The sequence below is a fragment of the Lepidochelys kempii genome, chromosome 10 (assembly GCF_965140285.1).
Source record: "Lepidochelys kempii isolate rLepKem1 chromosome 10, rLepKem1.hap1, whole genome shotgun sequence".
NCBI lineage: Eukaryota > Metazoa > Chordata > Testudines > Cheloniidae > Lepidochelys > Lepidochelys kempii.
The window spans coordinates 76,151,063-76,171,152 of record NC_136389.1 but is presented as its reverse complement, the minus strand read 5'-3'; the positions used below and the strand labels follow the sequence as shown (position 1 = coordinate 76,171,152).

At 41.3% G+C, this 20,090-nt stretch overlaps 1 protein-coding gene across 5 annotated transcripts in view; it reads left to right on the top strand.

The window, feature by feature from the left end:
• Window positions 1-20,090, top strand: part of IGF1R (insulin like growth factor 1 receptor) — a 309,308-nt gene that overhangs the window by 249,033 nt on the left and 40,185 nt on the right. For all 5 annotated transcript variants that reach the window (XM_073304258.2, XM_073304254.2, XM_073304257.2 and 2 more), the window contains 9 exons: window positions 173-459; window positions 2,145-2,281; window positions 3,713-3,872; window positions 5,042-5,147; window positions 6,551-6,621; window positions 11,477-11,706; window positions 12,073-12,183; window positions 15,197-15,356; window positions 16,755-16,884. In XM_073304258.2, coding sequence (XP_073160359.1) covers window positions 173-459; window positions 2,145-2,281; window positions 3,713-3,872; window positions 5,042-5,147; window positions 6,551-6,621; window positions 11,477-11,706; window positions 12,073-12,183; window positions 15,197-15,356; window positions 16,755-16,884 — 1,392 coding nt within the window. The remainder of the gene's footprint in view (window positions 1-172; window positions 460-2,144; window positions 2,282-3,712; window positions 3,873-5,041; window positions 5,148-6,550; window positions 6,622-11,476; window positions 11,707-12,072; window positions 12,184-15,196; window positions 15,357-16,754; window positions 16,885-20,090) is intronic.

Genomic DNA, 20,090 nt, shown 5'->3' with positions numbered 1-20,090 from the left:
CATTCAAGACATTGTCCTCAGTGAGGCTTGCACAGTGGAAGTTGGAGGCTCTGTCTATCTGTAAGATGATTACATACGTATTTTCTGACTTACAGTTTTCACTTGCGGTCAATTGAGAAGCTTAATACATTAAAACGACTTGTTTCCATATATTGCCCTTTGTTCGCTGTAGACCGGACCGGAAGCGCAGGGATGTGTTCCGAATCGCAAACACCACTCTTGCCAGTAGGAACAAGAACACAACGGTGCCAGATCATTTTGCCAATGTGTCTGATGTGGAGGAGAGTGAGATGGAATATCCATTCTATGAGAGCAAAGTGGAGGGCCGGGAAAGGACGCTCATCTCCCACCTCCAGCCTTTTACTCTTTACCGTATTGATATTCACAGCTGCAATCATGAAGCAGAGACACTTGGCTGCAGTGCTTCCAACTTTGTTTTTGCAAGAACCATGCCTGCAGGTACGATCTCCAGAGTTTCAAACTTTATATTTCATTTTCTGGGTGGTAACGTGTCTTAGATACACACAGGGAGACAAAGCTTTGAAAACCAAATATAAAATAATAGGTTTTTTAAAGGATTTTTTTAATGCAAAAAATAAACATATTTTTTAAATGTGAGAGTTAGGTAAAATGTTATCTTACTGGATCAACACCTTCTATTAGTCCTTAAACTCCAGGGTCCAGCCTTCCAGCCTATGGCACTGTTCACTGCTGCAGAGGAGGGTAAATAATCCCCATTGTCTGCCCAGATAACTCTGCAAATCTGTCCACACGTGCAGGGAGGGAGTGGGAATGGTTTCCTGAACCCCTCAGACACCCTGATGCAGGAGGGTTAAGTGTGCCTTTCCTGACATGCTGTAGTCCATGGATATTTGTTCGCAATTTCTAATCAATTCACTTTGGCCTGGTCACAGATGTTTGAGTTTTACTTGTGTGAGTGGTTGCTGTGAAAACAAAATGTTTCCTCTGCCATGGAATGCTAGTGCACTCCTCCAATCTGGGAATGGAAACAGTATTGTGTCACTTTTTATGGACAATCACAAACAATTAGCCTATCTCAAATATGGAGTACTGGGTACTCTCACAACTGTTTGCAATCACTGTAGTAAGTCTTGAGCTTATGCAGATTGTTCATCTACTGAGAAGAAAAGACTTGATTTCAGTATAAACCCATATTCAGTCCTAACTCCAGCAGATGTCTGGTTTCTTTTTGATGCAAAATGGTGGTAGTTTTGCTTTCTGGAAGGATATGCTATCATAATCCAGAGCCAGCCATTGTCTGTACAATGCAGAGGTATTGTTTATTTCGAGTAAGTAGGGAAATCCATGAGATCGGGGAAAGGAAACAAACATTCCCAAAATCTTAGCCTGTGAATTCGCAGAATTGAGGGCCTTTGTGATCATGTGGGCTTTTGAACCTAGTACATACATTGTTTGGCTGGACCGGTATTGATAGTCCCCAGGCAGCCTGCTGAATAATTTCCACAACCAGATGCGCTGGGGATAAGGCGAAGAGCACTGATGTCTCTCCATCGTAAGTTGTGTCTGCACATGCTGCAGATACTGTCCCTACACTGACCACCCACATGCTGTGATAATGGAGCCAGTTTTGACCTCCGTGCAGACCCCAACCTGTGCCTGTTTTTCTGGCAAGCCTCTGTCTGTGCATCCTGTCATGTGGACGCTATTCTGCAAGTAGCTCTGCAGAGATGCAACACCTACTGCTGCTACTTCGGGCCTTCTGCAGCCGTTAGATCAGCATGACTTTCACTCACTAGCCTGGGGAGTACTTTGGAGGTCTGAAGAAAGAACCATCACTAATATACTAAATTCTTCAGCCTGTACTTTGTATTAGATCACTTACTTATTGTGTCCTGATGTTTTTAGGCCTGTGCACTGCATCAGCTGTAACAGTATTGTTCAGGCAATACTAATCTCTCCAACAAGCCTTCAAGTGCTTACTCCTTGCTCTCTGGGGGTTTGAGCAATATTTATTGTGCTGTTCTGGCTCCTAAGGAGTAGTTAGGAATTTTGTTTTTTAATATCTTCACCTGACTTGTCCCAGCAATTGTCTCAAATTCAGACAGGCTGCAATGCTGTTTGTGCTACATCAAAATTATTATTATCCTTTAATTATTTTGTAGACGGAGCAGATAACATTCCAGGAACAGTAATGTGGGAAGGCAAAGAAGATAATGCCATCTATCTGAAGTGGTCAGAACCCGTAAGCCCGAATGGATTGATACTGATGTATGAAATCAAATATGGGCAGCATGGAGAGGTGAGGATTGACCAAAGACATGTTTGTTTGAGGGGCGAGGGGTTCTGTTGGAACTAATCTCACATGTAGTTTGTCCTTCCTACCTGTGGTCTGGTCAACTCTGTCAAGCTGTAGAGGGACAGATTGAGTCAAATATTTGGATGGAAGTCCCATTGAGATAACCCTGGTGTGAATACACTAGTCTGTTTTGTTTTGTTTTGTTTTTTGAATCAGTATTTATCGAATGGCTTAATACGGTATGAGTGACTTAAAGCTGAGGTCCTGGGCACATGTGGTTATTGACGCTCATGTGCTACTTTTCACAAGACTCAGAGCCGTTACCCTCCAGGGCCCATGCTAAATTGATCTCCTATGTTATTAAGCCTTGGTGTGCATTGTTAAAAAAAAATTACTTGATTTCATTCTAGGTGAGCCCACATTTTCTAGGTGGGAGGGTGATTTTTGTTTGTGTAAAGTTTTTAGAGTTCTTAGAGATCCATGTGCCCAGGAAATGCTTTATTAATGAGATCACTTATTTTAAAGAAAGTAAAAAGGACCTTTAGGATTTAATATTTAAAATACAACTAAATTTTGTATTCCTCCCAAATTTCCCCCTTTTTAGTTCTCCTGTTAAGCTGAATATTTTTTTAAAGAAATAAAGGTGCTTTGCTGTTTAAGGTAGACTTTGATACAGTTATGAACAGATTTCAATACTATATACACCTCTACCCCGATATAACGTGAATTCGGATATAAGGTGGGTAAAGTGGTGTTCCGTTGGGGGGGGTGCTGTGCGCTCCGGTGGATCAAAGCAAGTTCGATATAACGCGATTTCACCTACAACGCAGTAAGATTTTTTTGGCTCGCGAGGACAGCGTTATATCAGGGTAGAGGTGTAGTACAAATATAGCACAGTGGTCAGTATTGGTGGAAAAATAGAGAACTGCAGATACTAATGTAACTATTAGCTATTTGCTAAAGCAAAATAAGCAAATTTGTAAGAGCAGTCGTATAGCAACAAGTTTTCCCTTTATTTTAATAGTGCTGTTAGCAGCAGCTTTCATCCAAGGATTTGTAGATAGAATCTTGCAACACACCTCTGAGACAATTTCTAAGTATTATGCCCAATTTACAGATGGGTGAAGATTTAAGTGATTTGTCGAGCAACTGTGGCGGTACTTGAAATAGAAACAAGGAATCCCGACTCCCAGTCTCTCTTTCTAGCCAATATGTTACAATCCCTCCCTTGTTTAACTTACTTTTACCATTGTTGGATTCCAAATATGCTTAAATGGCACAAAGGGAGAACTGTTCTGATTTTAGTTGAAGAAACAAGCTTAAATCATGAATGTGCAATGCAAAGCCCAGCAAAATCTGTGACCTTATTGAGTTCCTGACAGTTACAAGTATAAAAATATTTACATGTAGTACAAGCCTTTCTTCTTCTTTCAGGAGAAACGGGAATGTGTTTCTAGACAGGAATACAGGAAGTTTGGAGGAGCAAAACTAACTCATCTAAACCCTGGGAACTATTCTGCCAGAGTTCAGGCCACCTCTCTAGCTGGAAATGGATCATGGACTGAACCAGTGTCTTTCTACGTACAACCCAAACGTAAGAGGAATTTTATAGGTTGCGTCAAATTATCTGTGGTTTCTAGCTTACTTCCTCAATTATCTCACTTATTCCTGTTGTTTGCATGCATGACTGGGACTTTGAACATCCTTCCTAAGTTCTCTATATACTTCCTCAGTTGTGCATGTTTCTTTGGAGCTGTTCTACATTCTCTTCATTGGAAAGTGCTTATGAATGAAAAGTACCTTTTGAGGCTAGGTCCTGTTCTGTTTTGCGCGTGTATATACATGTATAGGTTAGTGTATCTGTAGAAACACATTTAATAATAGTAAATGTTGTCCCTGTGGTATACTAATCTTGGGTGAAAATGTACTGCTAGGAATAACCATACAGCAGTATTATGAATTGGAATCTGGAACTTGTGTCAATATGGAATACCTATGGTATGCATTAATGTGATACAAGAAGCTAAGTTTATTTGCATGGAGCATCGTTACAATTTCATTTTTAGCTGTTTTTTTCCTACTGTGGAACTCAAGTGGCATTTTGACAAAAGATCAACATGTTGACGCAAGTCGGGGTAGTGACACTGGAAATGATGGAATTGTTTTACACAGAAACAAATCAGTAAAGGATGAATTACATACACAAATTCCACCCAGTGCTTTAAGGCTACCATAGACATCTCATCTTGTTCTCCTACATCTGCACATCTTATTTTTATTTCTGCTTATTTGCAAAGCCGATACATTTATTACCCTCAATATATCCAGGAAAAATACCCATGTGTCCTCTTCTCCCATTTGTAATAAAACAAATTTTGATAGAATTTTGAGGTGAAATTAGAGCAACAAAATATTTGTGTGCATGCTGTCTTTACATATAGATGTGTATAAATAATTTAAAAGGATACGCGTGCATTAATCATTTAAAGAACAACATCAGACCATAAACATATGTAGTCAAACCAAAACTCAATTAAACAGAATGCTGCTCTTTTACAATATTAATGCTGTCCTCTTTCTCAGGTTTCGGGTTCGCTAGTCATTTATTGTTAGGGAGTCTTCTTGAAGAAATTTCTATACTTCAGACAAAAAAACTGAATTTTCTGATTTTGCAGTATGGCAATGTATTGTGTAGGCGGAAAACTCTCGTGGTGGTAGAAATTATATAGCAACATAAGAATTTTGTTTTCTTGTCTATTTCAGCGGCAGACTATGGGAATTTCCTGCACTTGATAATTGTGCTCCCCATTGCAGTGCTGCTGATCATTGGAGGGTTGCTAATAATGCTGTATGTCTTTAACAAAAAGAGGTGAGATCTTGCATACACTCGTGAGGGAGACTAAACTGTGGGAGGAAATGTTCATTTTGAACTGAATGCCCATAGGGAAAATTTGAATTTGAAACCAATGTGGTGTTTGGAGGCCCACACAGTATAAACTAAAGCAGATTTTTCTCTTATCGGGAGATGATGTTTTGAGTTACTAATGAGCATCTGTCTGCTGAGGGAGTTGTGGAGAGGCTTTTCATTACATGCTGAGCTTGAGGGGAGGGAAATGAGGAGGGATGGTCTTTTGGGAATGTATCTCCATTGGTACAATGATAGCAAACATAGAACCTTATAGACCAGAGGTTTAGCCGACAATTTGAATCACTTTGGAAACCACAAAACCTTATTTGCTGGACAGATTGTAGTCAATCCAAGTGAACATACTTGGTATTTTGCATCTTGGTAGCCTCTTCACAATTGCTGAACTTTTTTTAATGAAGAAAAGGAAAATTTAGAATTTGCACCAACGTTTAAATAAGCTTTGGCTGTTTTTGCATGTAGAGATTTACGTTAATCCCTTCTCCCACCTCAGATATAGAGGTAGTCCTCGGACTTTCCACACGATTGATTCCTTACAATTGTGTCTTAAGTCGAAAAGTCGTAACTCGGAACCGCAATCCACTCTATTGCGGGACCGAACGTCATAAAGTTGAAACCAATTGTCGTATGTTGAATCAGGGTGTCAATTCAGAAACGTCCTAAGTGCCATTCGTCATAAATCAAACGTTGTAAAGTCAAGGACTGCCTGTACTTACTGAAAAAACTCCCGATAACTACTGTTTACATTGACTTTACACATAGCATCTACCAAATCTCTATCTGTACCAGATAGATAGTTTTTACTGGCTCTGTTTATTCTGGCCTTATAGGTTTGCTAATTGACACCCCTCTCTCACCCGACCTTTATCTTGTACAAACCTTGCCAGCTCATCCCAAGCCTGCTCCAGCCCAGGGAATGAAATGTTTGGTCACCTCTGCATAGCCTTGATGATCGTTTATAAATCTACCAGTACTGGACCGTAAAATAAGTTGCTGACAACCTAGCACATTAAAATGTTTCATATTCATTCTTCTGTGGTGCAGATACGGTATAAAGACGACTGGAACGGAACTGGGGGAGGGGGTCTCCCAGGAAGACTGTTCAGGCCATTTTCTTAGTTGGTGCGGCAGGTGTCGGCATATGCAGCAGGGAGAACAAGAACTCTGTTAGATCAATGAAGTCAGTTCCTCTCTCATCTCATCTGAAAACCCCTCCGCGCGCCACATTTAAGAAGCAACAGGACACGTGGTGGAGTAAATAGGGGGAAGAGCCAAGGAAGAGGAGGATTGGAAACGTTAGTTGTGTTTTTAAGGATGAAAAAAAAATACAACTTGTGTTTTGACAGGAATAGTGACCGACTAGGCAATGGAGTGCTTTATGCTTCTGTGAACCCTGAGTACTTCAGTGCTTCTGATGGTAAGTGTGGCCTGGAGCTTCTGATGCTTTTACTTTAATATATTCTGTTGTGTGAGATCAGGTCAAGCCCCATTTTGAAGGAGGCAGAGATATAATAGGACACAATCAACCTAAAACTCTGCTTGCTTTACCTGTATTACTCACATATCGAGAGTCTTTCAGTGGGAATGTATAATGCCACCACAGTTAATCAACTGAAACAGTAGTTTTTAAAAGTTGTGTGTCTTCTTGCAATTTGCTCAGTCAGCCAAACTAGACAGAGCAGTTTCACGTTTGGATTCTCATCCACTTGTCTAGTGTTACTGTTTAGTTGTTTTAACTGAAATGAAAAATTAGTTCATGAAAACCTGTCTTTGATAGGTTTCAGAGTAGCAGCCGTGTTAGTCTGTATCCGCAAAAAGAAAAGGGGGACTTGCGGCACCTTAGAGACTAACACATTTATTTTAGCATAAGCTTTCGTGAGCTACAGCTCACTTCATTGGATGCATGCAGTGGAAAATACAGTGGGGAGATTTATATACACAGAGAACATGAAATAATGGGTGTTACCATATACACTGTAACAAGAGTGATCAGGTAAGGTGAGCTATTACCATCAGGAGATCAGGGCTGGAAAAAACCTTTTGTAGTAATAATCAAGGTGGGCCATTTCCAGCACTTGACAAGAACATGTGAGGAACAGTGGGGGGTGGGGTGGGGAAATAAAGTCGGGGAAATAGTTTTACTTTGTATAATGACATATCCACTCCCAGTCTTTATTCAAGCCTAAGTTAATGGTGTCCAGTTTGCAAATTAATTCCAATTCAGCAGTCTCTCATTGGAGTCTGTTTTTGAATTTTTTTGTTGAAGAATTGCCACTTTTAGGTCTGTAATAGAGTGACCAAAGAGGTTGAAGTGTTCTCTGCCCGTCTCCCAAGATCTGTGAGAGTGATGGGTCGTCCTTCAGGATAGGTTGTAGATCCTTGATGATGCGTTGGAGAGGTTTTAGTTGGGGGCTGAAGGTGATGGCTAGTGGCGTTCTGTTGTTTTCTTTGTTGGGCCTGTCCTGTAGTAGGTAACTTCTGGGTACTCTTCTGGCTCTGTCAATCTGTTTCTTCCCTTCAGCAGGTGGGTATTGTAGTTGTAAGAACGCTTGATAGAGATCTTGTAGGTGTTCGTCTGTGTCGGAGGGGTTGGAGCAAATGCGGTTGTATCGCAGAGCTTGGCTATAGACAATGGATCGTGTGGTGTGGTCAGGGTGAAAGCTGGTGGCATGTAGGTAAGCATAGCGGTCAGTAGGGTTCCGGTATAGGGTGGTGTTTATGTGACCATCACTGCTTAGCACTGTAGTGTCCAGGAAGTGGACCTCTTGTGTGGACTGGTCCAGGCTGAGGTTGATGGTGGGATGGAAATTGTTGAAATCATGGTGGAATTCCTCAAGGGCTTCTTTTCCATGGCTCCAGATGATGAAGATGTCATCAATGTAGTGCAAATAGAGTAGGGGCATTAGGGGCCGAGAGCTGAGGAAGCGTTGTTCTAAATCAGCCATAAAAATGTTGGCATACTGTGGGGCCATGCGGGTACCCATAGCAGTGCCGCTGATTTGAAGGTATACATTGTCCCCAAATGTGAAATAGTTATGGGTGAGGACAAAGTCACAAAGTTCAGCCACCAGGTTTGCCGTGACATTATCGGGGATACTGTTCCTGACGGCTTGTAGTCCATCTTTGTGTGGAATGTTGGTGTAGAGGGCTTCTACATCCATAGTAGGCCAGGATGGTGTTTTCAGGAAGATCACAGATGGATTGTAGTTTTCTCAGAAAATCAGCGGTGTCTCTAAGACAGCTGGGAGTGCTGGTAGCGTAGGGCCTGAGGAGGGAGTCTACATAGCCAGACAATCCTGCTGTCAGTGTACCAATGCCTGAGATGATGGGGCTTCCAGGATTTCCAGGTTTATGGATCTTGGGTAGCAGATAGAATACCCCTGGTTGGGGGTTCTAGGGGTGTGTTTGTGCGGATTTGTTCTTGTGCTTTTTCAGGGCCTTTCTTGAGCAAATGCTGTAGTTTCTTTTGGTAACCCTCAGTGGGATCAGAGGGTAATGGCTTGTAGAAAGTGGTGTTGGAGAGCTGCCGAGCAGCCTCTTGTTCATATTCCAACCTATTCATGATGACGACAGCACCTCCTTTGTCAGCCTTTTTGATTATGATGTCAGAGTTGTTTCTGAGGCTGTGGATGGCATTGTGTTTTGCGCGGCTGAGGTTATGGGGCAAGTGATGCTGCTGTATAAGCTTCTGACATTTTAAAACAAATCTAAATGCTAAAACTAGTTGCGATTACTCCTTTATTAAACTACTGGCCCTTCTAATTTGTAGAAGAGTAAGACAGTCAAAAGAATTTGCACATTTGAAGATGCAGATAAATAGTGCTGTGGGCCATCAGACACTTCACGGGTGGAAATTGTATGTGGAAAGAAGTACACATGTTTAACATAATCTATATCCCTTTGTGTTCATATCCTGTAATATAAAGGAGGAAGGTTGTTCTCTAGCTGATGAAACAATTCTTTAATGCTAGTTTCAACTTGATTTTATATACTTGTAACTGTTCTTAAATTCTCATCTCGAAATATAGATAGATATTTGTATTCTGGTAGCACCTAAAAACCCCAACTGAGATCAGGACCCCATTGTGCTAAGCACTGTGCCATCACACAGTGAGATACAGCCCTTGCCCCAAAGTCAGATACTGTGTTGGGCTTTTAGGGCTCCCTCTGTCCCCTTTATGTTGTGTATATGGCCTGCAGTTAAGGGGCTGAGGACCTCATCTTTTAAATATAGGGAGAGGCTAGAAGAAGGGGCATCCTAGTGACTGCCCTTCCTGACTTCAAAACAAACAAATAAATAAATAAATGGAGAAGTCCTGCTTCGGATTTAAGTTACACTTGTTTCAAGTGAAATATTTGCAGCTGTAAGTAGTGCAACTACCCCCAAAAAACCCCACCAAGATTTTCATAGAACTTGAGTGAGCCAGTTTAAAAAAAAAAAAAAAAAAAAAAAAAGATTTCTGTAGCTCTAGGCTGTTAAGTTTGAAGTATATTTTGGACACACCCTCCTGCAAGAACTCGATTTACTGCTGACTGTTGGATTTCACGTTTAAGGAGGAATGATGAGCTTGTTCAGCGATTGTGAAAACTTCCTGGTGCTTCACCGTACTTGGAATATCCTGAAAATCCCGAGCAGGGAAATGCCGATGAAGCTGCATTCAGTCAAAGGACTAGTGAGAATTAAAGCTGACTGTTCAGTGATTAAAGCTTGTAGCTAAGTGGAGTTTTAATTTAGGGTAACTAGTGCACAATCACTTCTGAATTTCAGAATCCTCAAGAAGCAAAGAGTAGAAAAGGAAAGGACTTTGGGGGTGGCATATGAAATGAGTTTGAGTGGCATTAGAGCCAGATTTTTACTGCACATTACACCATACACTTACAGCAGATCTCAACTCAGAATTTAACTTTCAATAAGTCCTCAGGTGAGTGGGGCTAGACCATGACTCTTTTAGCGCCTGCCTGGGTGTTGCACATACTGGAGAGCCTTTAATGATTATCCAGTGACCCAGAATTAATCCGTTAAAAATATCTAGAATTAGATTTTTCTACAATCAAAGTAATGTGTGTGTGCTTGCTGTATAGATTAAATATTTGCGAAGTTCTTAGTAGTAGTGAAGGAGGAGAACAGGACTTAAAAGGTGCCAGCTTGAGACATTAACTCCCCTCTTTAGGGTTAAGCCAGACAGTGTGCTTTAATCTGTCTACAAGAGCTGAAAGTTCCCGAAAGCTAACAATTTCTGCAAGGGAGGCAGCTGTCTCCCTTCTTCTCTGCTGCTTGTTACAGTAGCACCATTTTAAGGGTCTGTTAGCATTCATTAATTGCACCAGTCCAGAGCTGGTGGCTGTTCTGCATCCTCCCTCGGTGATTGACAGGCGGCTGCAGCAGGACCAATCCTAGCTCAGATGTTTTCTTGCCTGTAGCAATAATCCCTCCCAGCAGTGAGGTCTCCTGTGTGCCTCCTATCAAAGGGTCACTACTGCACAAGTCCTGTCTTTGTGGGAGCAATAGGCTTTGGGTGTGAGTGATCAGAAGTGATGTAAACAGCCTGTTAGTCCGTTCCCCTGTGGTTATAAAATCAATCCCCAATAGAGGATGCATCTCCAGACACGGAGTTGAAAGTATGCATGTTGTTTGGTGCTGCATGGAGGAATCTAAAAGGAAAAGTTGCCAGAAAAAGCCTGCTGCACCATGGTTCTACGCACCGTGGTTGGCTTTGCAACTCATGTTTTGTATACTGAGTTTGCACATAGTTGTTCCCTCGTCATTTTCCATTATGCTAGAGCCATAGTTATGCTTCCTTTTCTCCACCACAGTTGCCATCCTTTAAGATTTGTATATGCCTTAGGCTGGGAACAATCAAATAATCACAATCTTAGATAGAACTGAAACTTGCCATGAAGTTGATGGCCTCTGCTAAAGGTCATCTCAAGAGAGCCATCTTGGTAGTCATGATGGCAACATAAAGCACTGATGTTTGGGATTGTAGCTTGTTCCTTTGACTGCTATGGCTGGGGTTTCTGCAGAGAGGGGAGAAAAAAATCTTGAGTCTCTAGGTGCTATGTAAAAACCTAAGGTAGGTAGACTGTCTGGAAAGACCATGGAAACAATTGTATGTGTAGCTTGATGCTTATGTCCTCATGCTGTGTGCTTTTTGCTACTCACAATTCATTTTTGTTTTTTGTTTGTTTGTTTTTTATCTTGAAGCCACAAGTCTTCTCCCTATTGGCACAACTGTGTGTGGAATGTCATTGGCTTTTCTCTTTAACTCTAGTGTATGTTCCGGATGAATGGGAAGTGCCCCGTGAGAAGATCACCATGTGCCGGGAGCTTGGGCAGGGCTCCTTTGGAATGGTTTACGAGGGAATAGCTAAGGGAGTGGTGAAGGACGAGCCAGAAACTAGAGTGGCCATCAAAACTGTCAATGAGTCTGCAAGCATGCGTGAACGGATAGAGTTCTTAAACGAGGCCTCAGTCATGAAGGAGTTCAATTGTCATCATGTGGTAAGTTGCTTGAAATTGAGCACAGCTTCCCTTAACGTAACCATAGTTACTGGTATGAAGGTATCGAGTGCCAGGCTTGATTGACTCCATGATACCAAGATTCAAGACCACCTAAAGCAGCATGCTAAAGGAAAGTGCATCCTTGTCACACGGCTCTCGCAATGTGCGTCGTGATAATGCATTCATAGGGATGGCGGCTGCCACAGAGTTTGAATCGAAATCTTTTCCAAACTCTTCCCAAGATTTGTGAGTGTTAGTTCCAGACTGGGGCCACTCCTAGTTAATAACCAGGCTTTTAATTGGTTAATAATTTCCCCAGTAATAATCAGCCATATTTGCTGGATAATCTTAACTTTTCTCTTTCAGGTGCGGCTGCTTGGAGTTGTCTCGCAAGGCCAACCAACACTGGTTATCATGGAGCTCATGACACGCGGGGATCTCAAGAGTTATCTGAGATCTCTGCGGCCGGACACAGAGGTGCGTGTATGGGTTGGGGTATTTTTCCTTCACTTGCAAGAAAAGGTAATGAGTTCAACACCCCAAACTTGCCCAGGCTGTCAGTCTCCTGTCTTGTTTGGAGCAGCTGTCCTTGTTAGTGGTTTCTGATGTAAACCTTCCTCATGCACATTGGCCCAGTTACCTGCACTGGCTTGGCACAGCTGCAGAGCCTCACTGGTCTTTGCTTTAGTACGCAATACCCAAGGTTTCTGATGCGTAGGTTAGCAGGTTTCTGCAGACCTTTTTGTGTGTCTCACTTTAATCATATCTTATTTCCTCCACTCCCTTTATTTTAAAGGTTGTGGCCCTGTCTTTGTTAAATTACATATTATCTAAAAGGAGACCATTGCAGAAATGCAGGACTAGCTCTAGTTCACTCCTCGTGTTAAAGCCAACTGGTATCTTCATTGTGTCCCATAATTTTCCTCGTTCTTTTTTCTTTTTAATCTGTGAACTAAGTGTCGTGCATAGTTTACTTGCCCTGCTGGCAGCTAACCTTCATTACTAGCTATAATAGGAGTCCAGTAACTGAACAATCAGCTTCATCATTTCACTGCTGTCCTTTCCGGGGTGTTCATGCCCCGGGCTCTTCAGCACCTTCTCTGAGTTCTTGTCCCTCTTTGCTCACTTCCCTGTGTCCGACCTGTGCATTTAAGGAGTTAAATACTTATATACAGAATGACATTTATCTTCTTTCTCGCAATTATCTTTTTTTCTCTTTGAGCTCTGTTTATGAAACTCCAGCGGTTCTGTGATCTGCTGCTCCTTATGCCAAAAGAGCATTTTTCACAGGGACGGTAGAATAATGTGTACCATAGCATGCTTATGTCCTACCTCTATCACTGAATGCCTGTTTTTCAGGTTTGAATTGCATCTTTTTTTGCCTAATCTGACTCTTGAAAAAGCTGCAAAACAGGACAATCATTGAAAAAAATGCATGAGAAGGGGGTAATTGCTCTTGGATGAAGCCCTACATGGTGCCCCTTTGGTTTTGACATAAATTATGCATGAGCACTTTGCAATAAACACAAATATTTAGTCATGCACAGGATGTTTAATATTCAGCCCTGTCAGTCTAATAGATAAAATCACTCACGTACATTACAGGGCCCGAAAGGTTAGGAAATAATGTTATAGGCCACTTCCTGCTCAAATTAATGTTGGCCATGTATAAAATGGGCTCAGCACTTTTCTGTGACGTAAATAATTTACAGCAACAGAGAGCGAACACCTGGTTCATGTGAATGAAACTTAGGTGTAAAATGAAGGGCATTTTATGAAACAAAAGGCAGGTTGCTGAAAATCACTTTTCTGTACCCCATCATTTAACGGGAATATGGATTACATAAGGATTGGGCTAGTTTCTCAGCACTGAGGCCAAGGCTGTTTTGTAAAGGTGCAGGTCCTGGGTCATAGTGAGGAGCTTATCAAGAGCAAAGGTAATGAAATTCAATAGACTTTGGAGACAGGGAGCAGTGATGACATAAACAAGAGAATTACCGAAAGGAATACTGTTTAGTCTGTTTTTCTCTTCTGCATGCTGACTTATTGTGTCTCTCTCTTCCCCCCCACCCTCACCCGAAAAGTGCTTGCTGTGAGCAGGAGGCGCGGTTGCTGATTCACAGGGCTTCTGGTGGGCGGGAGGCGGTGGAGGGGAGCTGATGGGGGGCTGTCGGCCGACCCTGGTTCCTAGCCCCCGTGGCCAAACAACATTATAAGCAAACTTTGTGCAACTTTAAATGAGTATGTTTTCTAATAGATCAGCAACGAAACAACGTTAACCAGGATGATGATAAGCAAGGAGTTACTGTATCTTACAGTGCTTCTCATACTTAACTCTTTGTTCTGGATACATGCAGTGGATTGGCTCCTTCCTGACTGACTGTCATAGGTGCTTGAGCCACTGATTTCACCACACAGTCCTGGCCCTTCTACAAAGGGTCCCAGCTTACATTGGTCCTTGCTGTCAGTAAAGTATAATAATTGCATACCTTCAGATGGATGAATTTTTCCAGGTTTCCTTAGATCCATCCCTGTGGGTCCTTTGCTTTGAGATCCGTCCCATTTAGGAATTGGGGAACTTAGAAGGGTTCCCAGAGAAGGAGTGGAGAGACTCAAAATAATAAACATTTAACACATATTTTGAAAGTGCTGAACAATTATCATAAACCTGAAACACCATCAACTATAGATAAGTATCATTAACTCCTTCTCCCTCTACCCCAAACACACACACAGAGTGAAAGTTTAGTGATTTGATCTGCTCAGGAGTTCTGCCTTCTACTTTCCTGCTCAACCCACTATCCAACACTGCTTATCCTGTAGCCGGAGGAATAAGTCTTAGTCAAATTTGCACTGGCAGATGTTAAGCCACAGTATGATGTGCTGAGGTATGTGCCACCATTTCAGATGTTGCCCTCCAGCATAGTACAGCTAATAGCCGTGGTAGTAAAAGCTGCATATACCTTTAATTGATGATCATGAGTAAATCTATTTTACAAAAATTATCTAAAGGGCTTTTTTCCCCCCCTTTTGCAGGAGTATATAAGTAATTCAAGAGGGATCACGTCACTCGATGTCAGGAGAAATAATTTAACAGTATCTTGTAACATTTTCTGTTTTGTTCATGCTGATAGTAGCACACTCAATATCCAATTCTGAAGTAATGTGAGAAGGTTATTTCTTAAAACCTTTAGGAGAACTTTAATAGCAAAAATGACCAGTTTAAAGCAAAACTTGTTTGTATTCCCCAAAATAGAATGTGTTACTATACAGGAGCTAATTGTAACCAAGCTTTATGTGGGTGGAGAAAGAAGACATGAGTTTCCCACTAAGCAGATGGTATGGTCTTCATAATCATAAGTTTTTGTTCAGACTGGTCCTGGTGTCATTTCAGACTGACTTCTGATGATCTGATTAAGAAATGCATGTTGCAGTTTTTGAAGTGGAAACAATTTCTGCCTCACACTTCTACCTACTTATTCTTGCTCAGAATAACCCAGGCCAGTCTCCTCCAACTCTGAAGAAGATGATTCAGATGGCAGGAGAGATTGCTGACGGCATGGCGTACCTCAACGCTAACAAATTTGTGCACAGGGATCTCGCTGCAAGGAATTGCATGGTGGCTGAAGACTTCACTGTAAAAATTGGAGGTGCTTTTTTCTTTCCTTTTTTCTTCCTTAAACTCAGATGAAACGGGAGTATAATCCTACAGTCAGCATTGAAAAAGGCACCTTAATTTCCTTAAATTGTTACTAAGTCAAGTATTTGATTCTGGGGGATGAATATGTTCCATCTGAGGACTCACTACAGTTCCAGGCCAGGGAGCGCTCAGCACTGAATTGAAACAACCTCGTTTGTGCCCATTGTGACAGACTGTGCAAAGAGCAAGAAGGAGCAGCAGCCACTCTTCCCAGCCCGACACTGCTGTAACAGCCAAGAGGATGGCTCAGTGTTGAGAAATTCTCCCCTCCCCTGTCTGCACTTCACTCTGATAAAGCCCACGTGTTTTGAGCTTGTTGGTGAAGTGACTTGCACCTTCGCCTTGCAATTTCAACAGCAAGGGTTAACGATAATAGCTCAATTACCATCAAATCACTTGAGTTTGGATTAACCCACAAACCAAATAAAAATTATTGGGTTAAACCTGCTTATCCAGAGCCCAACATTTTGGATGTGGTGATTAATAACAAAATAAAAACAAAATATTTTCTGGAATTTAGTTTGGCAGAGTTAAGCACAAGGCAGATGGACAGTGTTAGGCCCGAGTTGTGCAAACACTTAAATGTGCTTATAGTTAAGTCCATCTGAGTTTTCACTGTCAGGGATTTGGTCCGAGTTCAACGCTTACCTATTTGAGCTTTTTGGGAAGAAACAGCATAGTCTTCCATGAGATCTGAAATAGAAGCTATGAAAGGAAATTGAATTAGCTTTGGGAGCGGGTGGGCTTATCTCTAAAAATAAAAACCATTTGCAATCATGAGATAAAAGGTACCAGCGCAAAGTGCTATGGTAAAAAGTGCATGTTTCTTCTGAGATTTTTAGAGGAAAAGAATCCAAGTTCAGTGTACAAAGAGCCTAGTGTGTGTCATTGTGTAGATATATTGAAAACATAATTTTGCTTATTTTATCTTGGGTGTGAATTTGTGCTGAACGTGATAACCTGAAGGCACTGGCCAGAGCCCTCCCTAGAGTAGGCAGGAACTGTTCTTGTCTTCATTGAACTAGGCAATGCCAACGCTGATCCAACAGTACTGCTGCTAGACCAGTTCTAGAACGCCCATAAATGCAATCATTCAAACCTACTCGTGACCCAGTTCTCTTCCCAGAGAAGTCAGTGGGAAGATTCCTTTTGATTTCAGTGAGAGTGAGACGAAACCCTGGGAGACCAGGTACATATATATGAAGTATATCTCTGATGAAGTAAACCATTATGCTGACAATTCACAAATACTTTGTGCTGAAGCAGTGATTCTCGGTTGGGCAGGTTCTTTGGGACATGTTAATTATCCTGGCCTGTAGACACATGCGTTTTATTCCCTACGTTCCAGATTTTGGCATGACCAGAGATATCTACGAGACAGATTACTATCGGAAAGGAGGGAAAGGCTTGCTTCCCGTGCGTTGGATGTCCCCAGAGTCACTGAAGGATGGAGTCTTCACAACACATTCAGACGTCTGGTAACAAAACAGGGCCTTTTAAAAACAGTTTATCTGCTCTTCTTTTGGCCTGTTTTTTATGGATAAAACCAACACCTACGGTTTACTAAGTCTTCAAAGGCCCTGCTCCCCCCCCCCCCCCAAATTTTACTGACCATAAGCCACTCTGCTTTACGCCGTCCCCACTGCAAATTGTCCATCCGAAACCCTTTATGCCATATTCTATTCTCAGATGCATGCATGGCTCCCATTAAAATCCTCGGGAGCTGAAGGTGTCTGCCTGAGACTGAAGGTATAGTCAGAGTTTGGAGAGGATACGTGCTTCCTTCAGGGTTAGGGAATCAACCATCATAGCAAAAATCTATGGCTTGTTGACTACACTTACCCAGAAAAGCAACTTGTCATTTCCAGTCCTCCTCCTCTGAGAAAAGCATCAAAAGGTGTCAAATGTACACTCAGTTTCTTTGGCCTGATTCTTATCAAATTCTTCTGTGTACGTAAGACAGTTTTCTTACCTAGGAAGTACAGAAGCTAGAATGTACTGACTTATTCTTTGCACACTGTTTCACTCCAATACTACAAGATCCTTTAAAGAAAAAATTATTGCATAATAGCCATGCCATGAAGTTAATAATAGAGCTGTACAGGAAATATCAAAATATGCCTTGTAGAAAAAAATATTCTGGGAACTACTTTTTTTTTCCTTCTCAAAGGTTTGAGGATAGGTGCCCAGCTTCTGAAAGTAAATGGAGGGATTGGCAAGAGATTAATATGTACTGGCAAACCTACATTTCTAAGTCTGTCTTGGTGGTTCTGCCTTCCTAGCAAGAGGTTTTACTGCTGGTGTGTTGCAGAATTGGCAGCTAATTGCCTCCAAATGTCTGGAAGTCAGTAGAAAAATTATTTAAGTAGTAAACTATATGATTTTTAAACAGCTTGGATGTTTTGCAGTCAGTGGATTGTAGTTCTACACAGCATCAACTTTGAGTGAAAGTTTTGTAATTGAAGTTATGACAAAGGAAAGCAAGAGGGTTTTTTTGGCATAGTTCAGAACTTCTTTGTAAAGCTACTAACCCTTCAACCTATGAAAATGTGTGTTGCTTAGAAATGACACAGACTGAATCCAGCCAAACCCTCTAACTACTCTAGGGAAAAGCAATCACTGTAGAAGTTAAATTTCCCATTTTAGCCACATGGTGTTATTGTACATGCAGCAATAGTTGGATTCCTATAGCACCTTTCATTACAACTTAGGTACATAAATAGCACCACTGAAAACAGCCTCCTCTGGGTGACAACCAGCTAACATGACAAAGGAGTGCATTGCTAGCAATCTCTTCTCCCCCCCCCCCTTTTTTTTTTTTTTTTTTTTTTTTTTTGGTAATAAGAGTATTTTGGGACCAGTGAAGTCCTCACAGAGAAGACAGAACTTCAGTTTAATATATCATCCAAAAAACCTAAATACACTGAATCATCTGGAATTGAGATGGTCTAGATTGAAGAGCAGAGCAACATGATTTTGACCCATTCTTATTGCCAACCAATAATTTGTAATCTGCCAGTGGTCCTCAGCTGTCACTTACATCAAGGACTGACTGTGGTTCGTCAGGTCTTACACCTTGGTAAATGATCCAGCTCATTCCACTTGCTTACCTCTTCTCTTTAAAACTACCACTTAAACTGCATAGTGCTTGAACAAAACCCAAATGACAGACAAAAATTCTAGACAAGGCATGAATTTAATCATCAGAAGTAAATTAGTGATCCAGTACGTGTAAACTTTGGCCGAGGTGTGCTCTTGTATGTGTTATCTAACTCTGCCACGTATCCATGTCCTTAGAAATACCACTTCAGAAAGTTTTGAGTGCTTAAAATGCAGCCACTTCTGCCATTTAAACATCAGTGGCATGAAACAAGTGTGTGATTCTTTACCACGGCAGTGTTGTGAGGAGCAGAGGGAGAATACTCTATATAGAGCTATATAATCCGTTACTCAATCCAAAGCAAGGTTAAACAAACACTACTTCACTTCAACAGTGGAACAACCATGTAATCCCAAAGCATAGGTATCTTAGCAGCGGCTGCAAAAGAAGGGGCGGAGGGGGAAAGCAAATCACCAAAGACAAGGCTGGAAAAGACCAACCTTAAAAAAGATTATGTCTTTGGCATAACAGACTTCTGCTTGTAAAAATAGAAATTGTCAGTTGTATGCTACTATACTTCGGCTCTTACAAGAGGAACTTTAGAGCTTAGAAATATTCAGGCATGATGTTTATGTGAATGAGCATATTTCAGAATGCATAGCTTCCAATTCCAGAAGCATTGAGAAATAGATCTTTGTTTCCTTGGAAAGAATTTTTGGGATCTGACTACATATACTTTTCTGTAACTCCCTATTCAGTGTAAAAATTATAACACTCACCCAGAGAAAAAAATGACCTTTGGGGAATAGTTCGTCACCTTTGGGCACCAAAGGAAAGATCTGGACGAACTGGAGAAAGTCCAGAGAAGAGCAACAAAAATGATTAAAGGTCTAGAAAACATGACCTATGAGGGCATGCTGAAAAAAATTGGTTTGTTTAGTCTGGGGAAGAGAAGACTGAGAGGGGACATAACAGTTTTCAAGTATATAAAAGGTTGTTACAAGGAGGAGGGGGAAAAATTGTTCTCCTTAACCTTTGAAGACAGGACAAGAAGCAATGGGCTTAAACTGCAGCAAGGACGGTTTAGGTAGGACATTAGGAAAAACTTCCTAACTGTCAGGGTGGTTAAGGACCAGAATAAATCACCTACGGAGGTTGTGGAATTTCCATCATTGAAGATTTTTTAAGAGCAGGTTAGACAAACACCATCAGGGATGTATAGATAAATACTTAGTCCTGCCATGATTGCAAGGGACTGGAATAGATGACCTCTTGAGGTCGCTTCCTGACTTATGATTCTGTGAATACTTATTACCCTTCTAAAATATTTCCTTTAGGATTATTTAATGTCTAATGCTAGAAACAACTAAAACATTTTTCTAAATCCTCCTTTGCAGGTGTAATTGTCAAGGTATGAAGGAAAGCTTAAATATGGGGACTATAGTGTGTGTCTGTGTACATGTGTATCAATAATCAGAGTATATTTCATACCCTCACATTCAACCACACATACCCAAAATCCTTAAATTCAAAAGATTTAAACTTTTGAACATCTCAAAAGCACTGAAGCCCAACTTATCACTG